Source organism: Rosa chinensis, chromosome 1, assembly GCF_002994745.2.
Source record: "Rosa chinensis cultivar Old Blush chromosome 1, RchiOBHm-V2, whole genome shotgun sequence".
NCBI lineage: Eukaryota > Viridiplantae > Streptophyta > Magnoliopsida > Rosales > Rosaceae > Rosa > Rosa chinensis.
The window spans coordinates 38615060-38625205 of record NC_037088.1 but is presented as its reverse complement, the minus strand read 5'-3'; the positions used below and the strand labels follow the sequence as shown (position 1 = coordinate 38625205).

Below are 10146 nucleotides of genomic sequence, written 5' to 3'. Positions count from 1 at the left end.
TATTTTTTATTACAAGTTGTAGATATATACTTGGATTATATCGTTATGGCTAATGGTAGACAAGGTCCAAAGTTTCTACATCAATTACGGACAAAAGCAATGCCGCAGCACCAAATGCGATCATCTACTCAAGAGCTTTTAAAGCTTGCTAAGTCAGCGAGCAAGCCTACAACAACAGCACAAGCAACAACATCCTCATTGCACTCATCAGTAGAGCAGATTCTCACTTCCAATCGTACTCAACCTGCAAAACATCTCTCTCAACCTCCAATTCAATCGTCACCACTTAAGCGAATGCTACGATCATCTTCTGTTCAGGAAGGGTCAACTTCTATTCAACAAGAATCTGCTTCAACTATAAATGTCACAGAGCCTTCTCAAGTTCATTCTTCACCGTCTGTGGATGAGGTCACTAACACTAGTGGTAAGTTGATTGTGTATATCACATTATTTTGCATGCTGGTTTGTTATAATGTGGTATTGTGATGTGTTATTACTTCTGGTTGTATTTTTACCACCTCATGTGATTCATGTTTATTATTTGCAAGTGTTGTGATTCATGAAATTTTTGACTATTTCCTTCTATGACAATTATTATCATTTCATATAATCATTTTGATAACTCATGTAGGTGGTGCAGTTAGCAAGAAAGTGCGTGGTGAGACTCGATGTCTTGAACTATCCAAGAGGAAGCGCGATGGTGTCCAATTTGATATTGATATTCCAAAGCATACCATGAGAGCTATAGGAACAAACTGCCAATTTTACATTACTGGTATGGGATGCTTCGTTCGAAAAAAATGTTCCATTACAAATTAAGAAGTGGTCTGACATATCAAGAGATGATGTGGCTTTGCTAATTCGCCATGTCCGTGTAAGTTAGCATGAGTTTGACAAATTTCTTGTAATTATATCTTTAAAATTTGTCTTTGATAATCTGGTAATATGTGATATTAGGAGAAATTCAATTTGAGCCATGAATCTCATGTGGATGAGGCAATTGAGAAACACATGATTAGATATTTTACCACATGGCGCTATAATTTGCATAAGAAGTTTCAGAAATATGAATCAGTAGAGGAAGCAATGGAGAATCGACCTGAAGATGTTGAAGAGGATGATTGGAACTACTTAATTGCAAATCTGTGGCAAGATCAAAAGTGGCTGGTTAGAATTCTTTCAATTTTTAATTTTTCAAGAGAATTAATAAATTTCTTTTTCATCTACAATACTTGCTATGAATTCTGGAATTTTTGATTTGATCTTTACACAGAAAACAAGTGAAAAAAACAAGAAAAACAGGGACAAGTTAGAGATAACACATTGTGCAGGGACAAAGGCATTTAGTCGTCTTAGAACTGAAAATGTAAGCTTCAATTTCTGTTTTGTGTCAAAGCATAATTAATTAAGGAAGTTGTATATGACATAGATGTTTTTGGTTGTGCAATAGCGAAATCCTGAAACTGGAGAGGAAATTGGTCGTATTGACCTTTTCAAGCTCACACGATACAGTGAAAAGAAATCTGCATGGGTTGGTGATACAACAAAGAATGCTTTTGTGAGTTGTCATACTTTTTATTTTAATTATTGCATCATACAGTATTCATTAAATGACTTAATGTTTCCACTCTTTTATAGGAAGAGATGAAAAATCTACAAAACGAGCCACAAATGAATGAAAAATCTGGTGAAATAATGTCTGAAGATGAGATCTATGATGAAGTGCTTTCCAAAATTGTTGGTCCACCATGATCAAGCTATATACGTGGCTTAGGAGCAGGCCCAAAGCCTAAAAGGTCTAAATTTTCTGCAAATGATGCTCAAGTGAGGGAGGCGAATCAAAGGGCAGATGAAGCGGAAAGAAGAGCAATGCAGCTTGCAGATGAATTGATGGCTGTAAAGTCTACTGCAGCTCAGCAAAATGAGGAGTTAGAGATGGTCAAAGCTAGTGCAGCTGAACAAAATGAAGAGTTAGAGGCAGTGAAGGTTAGAGCTGCTCAACAAAATGAAGAGTTGGAGGCATTAAAGGCAAGACAAAATCAGACTGACACACTTTTACTCAAATTGATGGCGCAGTTGTCCTCCCAAAAATGAAGGTATGCATACATATTTGCTTGTGCTATTGCAATTGCATAATATCATAGAAACATAATTTTACTGTGATATACTAAATACTGGGCATTTCTTTTAATTTGTCTCTGTTATGATATTATCTTGTTTAAGCTTTCATCAATATCTCAGCTCCATCGCCTACATGTTGTTGCAAAATCAAGATTGATAGGTTTTAGCGAAGTTGTTACATAGAAGATTTGTTTCTGGTTATGACTGATGGATATTTTGCCATTGCTACCTTCAGATTGTGTTTTGCCCATGTGCTCTTGTTAATTAATGCAGATTTTGCAGAAGACAAAAAATGTGGTGAGTTGAGCATAAATTCTGGGCTTGTTCAATTCAAACTGCTCTCATGGTTTTTTGGGCAGTAGTACTGATTTGTCCCCACAAAACCTTCTCTCACTTTACCTGCAGCTTGGTTTTGATTCCCACAGAAAGCTGATAAAGAAGGAAGTTAAAAAGAAAAAGAGAGTTCCTGTCTTTCACTCACTCACAAAAATATTCCAGCTCTTTTGAGTATTCTATAACAGCTCCTTAAAACCCAGACCTAGCTTAGCTTAGAGTCCTTAGACCAAAAGCACCAAACCCCTTGTTTCATTTTTTCAAAGCTGAGTTTTTGTTTTGGGTTTTGTCTGGTGTTGAACTTTGACTGTGAACAGTGGGGTTTTGTTTATTTTGGGTTTTTGGGTTTTGTTGGGTAGCTTTGGTTATGATATTAGCTTGTTTAAGCTTCCATCAATATCTCAGTTTCATTGCCTACATGTTGTTGCGAAGTTGTTACATAGAAGATTGGTTTCTGGATATGACTAATGGTTATTTTGCCATTGCTACCTTCAGATTGTGTTTTGCCCATGTGCTCTTGTTAATTAATCTAGATATACACAATATGTACATGAAAAAATTGGCAGATGAAAAGGGCATCAAGCAACATACATATCATTGAAGGCTTTTGAACTTCTAGGAAGACTTGTATGTACTTCCTTTTATTTTGAAATGGCTATCAAGGATGGATATTGACATTTGTATATTTTGGATGTAGAAAGTTAGTATTTCAAGATGGAGGTTGATGTTTATTATTGGATTGATATAATCAACCCTTGTTAACCATCAGTTTTACAGTACATTTTCATATGGTGATTTTGGAATATTGAAGGCTACTATTGAGTCGTTTATTGCATAAAGAATTGACCATTGTTCACATATTTGATTTGCAGTGACATTGAATTAATGACCAGATTTGTTATAGTTAATAATGCCAATAGAACAGCCAAGAATAATGTTACCAAATTACTAGTGACCTAGAAATATGGTCACTAGAACCATGCGAGGGCATGGCTTTAAATGAGCCGATTTTGTTATTTAGTGACTATTGGTAATATAATTTAGTGATGAATATGTAGGTCACTAAAGCCATTATTATTTGTGACCATAACATTGTGGTCACTAAAGACATGTTGAATTAGTGACCATAAAATCGTGGTCACTAAAGACATTTTGATTTAATGACCATAAAATCTTGGTCACTAAAGACATTTTGAATTAGTGACCAACTTACAATGTTGGTCACTGAATAGAATCAGTGAGGGACTTACAGTGACCACCTAGTGACCACCCAAATTTGGTCACTAACCACATTTAGTGACCAAATTTCCTAGTTTTAGTGATCACTGTCATGGCCACTAATGCCCAGATTTGTTGTAGTGAACGTATAGATACGTTTACGTTATCTGATTTGTTACATAGCTAAGGGAATGAAAGATGGAAATTTCCTGCCTCTGCAATCAAAATGTTAGGTTTCGCGCTTAGGCTAGTCATTTCTCATTCACACAACAGAAATAGTTCATTCTGTTGTTGGAACTTGCAAGCATAACAAACAATTGCAGCCGAATTTTCTCGTTTTGGGGGGAATGAATGTCATTTTGGAGCCATTTCCAAATTTTGGTACTCACTTGCACAACAGAACATTAAAAACCATTGTATGATGATTTGCAGGTATACTCCTACAACGGAAGTAACTAAACTGTTGTCGAATTTAATGGCATCTAGGGTACAATTTAGAGCCAAATTTGACTCAATGGTAGGAGGGAAATATGCCGATTTATTTTTTTTTTTTTTTTCATTCAGACAACAGATAATCTTTCTTTCCGTTGTGTCATCACCTCCTAACTAGAAGTTTTAGAATTTGAGCATCTTTATACAACGAAGATTTATTAAATGTGTTGTATGATTCAATTGTTGTCAACAGACAACAGAGGATTTGTTCTCCGTTGTGTGATGCAGTTTTTGGTGTAGTGGTTGATGATGCGTGTGATTGTTTACCACCAAAGTGGAACCCTAGAGTTAGAACCTCCATTTGAGTTTAGGTCCTAGTGGGCTAGACCTAGAAGACTCACGTAAATTATATTCAATGAACTTAATGCAAACTTGGGCTAAGAACTAAAAATTGACATAGGTTCTAAAACTCAACACAACACCACCTTCCTTTCCTCTTCCCCGCGTAGTTCGTAATCTTGTGGTTACGAGCCAAGCCCACTATACCATCCTAAGAATTTCGGGCTTATAGATATCTTGTTTTCCAACCTAAAGGCCTTGTCTCTTTGAGGAATTTTAGGCCCAAAACACTTACTCCAAGTGTTGCGGGTGTAGGGTTCCTTGGGGAGGCGGCACTGTGGTAATCCGGTCTTCGAGTCGCCACAGGCAACCCACCATAACATACAGAATGACAAGCTTTACCGCCAAGGGTTCACCCATCCCAACCTCTGATGTTTGACCCCAGAGGAGGGAAAGGTCATTCTGGCAATGATACACTCCGGGGAATGTGGAAATCACTCTGGTGCTAGGTCTCTGGCAAATCGCACCATGCGGCAGGGGTACTTTTGGCCGATGTTTGGCGACGACGCCAGACAAGGCTCCAAATCGTGCCACAAGTGTCAATAATACGCTGACCTCCCTCATGCTCCAGCAGAGCCCCTCTCGATAATCATCGGCCCATGGATTCACTCCACTTGGGGACTAGACCTAGTTGGCAAATTACCAACCGCTAAGGGACAGTTCAAGTACATCATCGTCGCCATCGACTACAACAACAAATGGATTGAGGCCGAGCCGCTGACGACAATCACTACCGCCAAGGTACCCGATTTCCTCTGAAAGAATATCTATTGCTGGTACGGCATCCCCCATACCATCATCACAGATAATGGAGCATAGTTCAATGACAAGGAGATCATATCTTTTACCTCCAATCTGGGCACCAAGATGAACTTTGCATCTGTGGCTCACCCCCAAACCAACGGACAAGTTGAAGTAGCAAACAAGATAATCAAGAAGCTGCTCAAAAAGAAACTCAACGACGCTAAGGGTTTGTGGGCGGATAAGCTCTTGAAAGTTCTGTGGGCCATCAAGACAACCCCAACATTTGCTAACGGTGAAACACCGTTTTGCATGACGTTTGGGACTGAGGCCGGCCTACCTATCGAGGTCACCCAACCTACCGCTAGGGTTGAAGGCTACTATTTTGAGACCAACGCCGAAGGTATCAACCTCGACAAAGATCTCCTTGAGGAGAAACGCAACAAGGCCCATTTGCACAACTTACAAAACAAGCAATGGGTATCGCGTTTCTACAACGCCAGAGTCAAAGCCCGGAACCTCCAACTTGGGGACTCGGTAATGAAGGAAGTCATTCCACCACCAACGGCTCTCCATCCCACTTGGGAAGGACCATATAAAATAGTAGAAGTCATCAGCCACAGCACTTTCTACTTAATGGACAAGGATGGCGTCATAACGACCCACCCTTGGAATACCCAACACCTCTGGTATTACTACAAGTAGCTATACCGTTACCCAAGAGCATCTTGACTTAGCTAAATTTTTTAATAATATATAGCTAAAGGAAGCTACCCAACAGGTACTCTCCCTCTTTTGTAAACACTGATCTCTCAGCTATCAATGAAATGAGGAATTATTCAAACCATTGTTCTCCATAGCACAAGTTAACTAGCAACACCAACAACATTCAGCGGACCACGTCCGCTATATCGTGCACTTGGAACAATTCAAAGACCTAAGTCTTTTATTACATTACATGAAATAAAACGCCTCAGTGGCGATATAAAATAAAAAACCTAAGTCTCTTGAGAGTCTCCCTGCGGGGCTGCAACGCGGTCACCGTCCACCTGCGTCGGTTGCACAATCGAGCGGCTTGTCTGATCGGAGCTAAGGCGGTAGGGCTCGGGGTTATCATCATCCCGTCGTCAAGAGTGTTGGCCGCCATAAGCCAAGCGTGAGAGGCATCGAAGGCTGTCGACAGTGGCGACTGCTGAGATCCTTCGCCGATCGGCTGGATGGACTCATCACTTCCAGATCGCACGCCTTCGGGCTGCGACAAGTCAGGACCACCTTTAGCGGTCCGCGGTTAATTTTGCTCCGCTTGTATATGGGCAGCCTTCTTCCAGATGATCACCCCCTTGGCATCTAGTTTCTGGAAGTTAGCTGTAGCGCCAGCTATGCCAGCCTTCGTCAGCTCCTTCTTATACTACTTAGACTGCTTGAAGGCCTTAACGGCAGTGGCATCCAACTTTTCTTTCTCCGCCTCCCAGCCCTCGACCCGCCGCTGAAGGCGCTTGACCTCTTCCGAGCGAGCGGTAGCCTCCCGCTGCACATTATCTAGCCTCTTCGTCTTAGCCACTAACTGCTCGCCGACGCGGGCAACCTCCTCCTGCAGCTTCGCCACCTCGGTGTTGTGCTGCACGTCCCGATCGACGGCAACCTCCAGCTTGCCCCGAGTATCCACCGAATCGACCTCCGCCTTGGAGAGTTGTTTCTCACAATCTTTGAGCCTCTTCTTCAAGGTCGGCAACTCTTTGCGTAGGCTCTCGACCTCGCCATGCAGCTGTGCCTCCCTAGCGGATGGTTTGGAAACCGTCAGGAACAACTCATTCAGCCCGACAACAAGATGGCCAAAAGCCGAGATGAACGGTGACTATTGCAACGGAGTGTACCGAATGGTACCGTCCATGTCGTCGAACCCCAGCCGCTGGCAGATGCTGAAGAGCAGCACCCGCTCACTGTTAGTAAAGAAGTTAGCGTAGGAGGAGAAGGAGTCAAGATCGCCAGATGGCACCTCCCCGCTGGCGTCAGCAACAACAGCCTTCCCATCCTTCCGCGCCCTCTTTTGTTGTTGGCGCAAGGAGAGCAACATGTTGTCCACCGCATCGTCCCCCTCCTCGACGTCATTCTGCCACCTTTTCCACTGAAGGACTGCAACCGGAGCGGCGTCACCGACAATTCCCCTCGCCGAAGCAACCGGCTCAAGACCCGCTATGGTAACGACCTCATCACCGCTCGAATCTTTCAGCGGCGTGGTCTTTTCCTTGTGCACCACGCAGCGCGCTCCAGCAGGCCTCTCTGCAGCCTTCTCTTGTTGCCGAACCTTGGCCATGGGGCGCTCTGCTTGAGCGGCGGCAAGAAAACATTAGTTTCCCCGGAAGGAGGAAGATGAGAATGGTGAGGCATCTCCAGGACAACCTCTTGCTCGGAAGGGCGGACCTCCTTTGTCTTGGGGTCGACAATAGTCTTCTTTGCTTTCAGGGCCGTTGCGAACATCCCCTCCAAATAGTCGTTAAGACCGGCGTTGTCCATTGCCTTGTTGAAAGCCGCTTGACTCAGTTTATTTCCAGGAACAAGATCTACAAAGCCAACATCACGTTAAACCAGCAAGGCCATGCCAACACACAGAACAATAGGCAAAATACAAAAAAAAAAAAAAAAAACAATGTATGCTCAGCGGTAACTACCTGGAATCCGAGTCAAGTTCAGTGACGCTAACAGCTCCCAACCAGTCAGTAGCCGCAGGTCGAGAAGGTTCTGATTATCCCAGCAGCCCTTGATCCTTGCCACGCGATACTCTTCCTCCGGCGTTAACACGAAACGCAACCCTGTTATACACACCAAGAAAAGGGGAAGTGTTAGTTTCAGATATAAAGGAAGTTAGGGTAACACAAAAATAAAAAAGAGGAAAAGTAAAAAGCAAACGACGGCAACCTCAGATAGGTTGATACTCTAACTTAATCCTATGGGTTGGTCCCTCTGTGTTCAGGCCCGCGTCGTATTCCCAACCCTTGATCGCTATGCAATAGGTTACCCGCCAGGAGGACATTGAGTCCGGAGGATTCTCAACCAACCGAGGCACCCCGATGCGCCGACTCAGGTTCACTTGGCCACTACACCCTTTCCTCCTCATGTACACTAAGTCATAGAAGTGTGGAACCTCAGCCACAGTCGAACCTTCACAACCGGACATCCTCCACAGCGCATTCAACGCCATCAGAAGCTTCCACATATTTGGACAGATTTGTCCAAAGGCGAGGTTGAATTGGCATAGTAATATTTGCAGGTTCGGCAACAACGGAAATCGAACCCCCTGACGAACCATAGCCTCGTACAAGGCCGCGTACCCCGTTGGCAGAGAAGAAGCGGGCTCGTTCCTCAGCGGCGCCCTTAACTTCGCTACCATGGGAAGCTTAAACACCCGCTTTATTCTATTAATCGTCACTTGAGACATCGAGCCGACCGCTTCGTCTACCGATGTCCCGTCCGACAACTTCCACGTTGAGACGATGACTTTTTCATCAGCGGGGTTACCGGCCTCCTCATGCGAACCGCTGGCTGCACGGTGACTAGCCAATCGCTCCACTCGCCGTTGGCTGGCCGCGGTGTCCTCCCCGGCCCACGTAGCGGTCTTCGTTCGTCCCCTACCACTTTGCCCATCTCCAGCCATTGTCAGATATATCGTTTGTAGTGGTTTGATGTCTAGCGGATTGGACAATGAGGTTCCTGCAGGGGCAGACGGACTCAACCAGTCAATAAAAACCCTATCTGAACCGCTGAGCGACACGTCAGGCCTGAAATCCTCACTGCTCGAGATCTCTATGACGTTAGCCATCACAAACACCCTGAAACCCAAATTAGTTAGTTCCTAATGGATCTAAACTACGCTTATGTCAGATTCTATCCACGAACACCATGAACACAAGTGCAAAGAAAACCCAGAAAGCACTAAAACAAGAAACCACATATACTCCTCTAAACCCATATTCGACCATCTAGCAAAATCACAACCTTCAATCCTCTGCCAAAAACGCTAAAACCTGCCCATAAGCCTTTCTAGACCTTCAAACACGTTATCACAACAACAACAACAAGAACACATTCAGAGCCAAACATATCCAGAAGTCCAAAACAACAAACAAAAGCGAAAGCCAGAACACCAACCTGAAGTATGTCGAAATATGCGCTCGCAAAATGCCTGCTTCTGCCTCTGCGATGGTTTTTCTCTCTTGCAAGATCAACACCCTCACTGCTTACTTATAGCACTTGCTTCTCCAGACTCTCACAGACCAAAACTTGAAGACGACGACTCAAGTTTGAAGTTTGCACAAAGTGTCAAATCTCTCTAAGTTCCCCCTCTTTTATGTCAACATCAAGCATATCCTAGCCGTCCGCTAAAAAATGACATCATACTGGAACTGTACATGTATCCCACGACCGCAACCACTATCTGGATTATCCGAGGTGTCGCCTCAGTTACAAAGATGATATTCACTCACATTAATGGCGAAGAGACAGGTGTGCTGAGAAGACGTACACCCACACGCCAACCCAATTGGTCGTTGACACTCGTCCACCGATGTCAGAAAAAATGTCTATCCAATTCAACTGTCAGAAACAGCAATATCAATCGGCAAGCGAGACAGTCTCCGTTAAGCGCAACACCGCTAGCGAAACTTCTCCCTTTCATCTTGCAAGTGAGACAGTCTCCGCTAAGCGCAACACCGCTAGTGGAACTTCTCCCTTTCATCTTACAAGTGAGACAGTCTCCGCTAAGGGCAATAATACTAGCGGAACTTCTCCCCCTTTATCTCTCAAGCAAGAGGGTCCCCATGACGCTTCTTACCACTGACACACAGTGGAGGGCCTTCCTCTAGCGGCAACTCCCGAGGCAACACCTCATAATAACAACGACCACCA

General features: G+C 43.7%; 1 protein-coding gene across 5 annotated transcripts; it reads left to right on the top strand.

Moving 5' to 3' along the window:
- The first annotated feature begins 21 nt into the window (after positions 1 to 21).
- Positions 22 to 3274, top strand: LOC112166415. 5 transcript variants are annotated; one of them, XR_005805023.1, is made up of 8 exons: positions 22 to 424; positions 632 to 874; positions 958 to 1167; positions 1274 to 1366; positions 1451 to 1558; positions 1639 to 2096; positions 2395 to 2418; positions 2527 to 3274. XR_005805023.1 is itself a non-coding variant. In XM_040512990.1 (6 exons), the coding sequence occupies exons 3-6, from the start codon at positions 1012 to 1014 to the stop codon at positions 1750 to 1752; spliced, it is 471 nt and encodes a 156-aa protein (XP_040368924.1). In that variant the 5' UTR covers positions 22 to 424; positions 632 to 874; positions 958 to 1011; the 3' UTR covers positions 1753 to 2336. The 5 variants fall into 5 exon arrangements, 1 of the variants encoding a protein (XP_040368924.1); XR_005805022.1 differs by having other exon boundaries at positions 2357 to 2418; XR_005805021.1 differs by having other exon boundaries at positions 2395 to 3274.
- The last annotated feature ends 6872 nt before the right edge of the window (positions 3275 to 10146 follow it).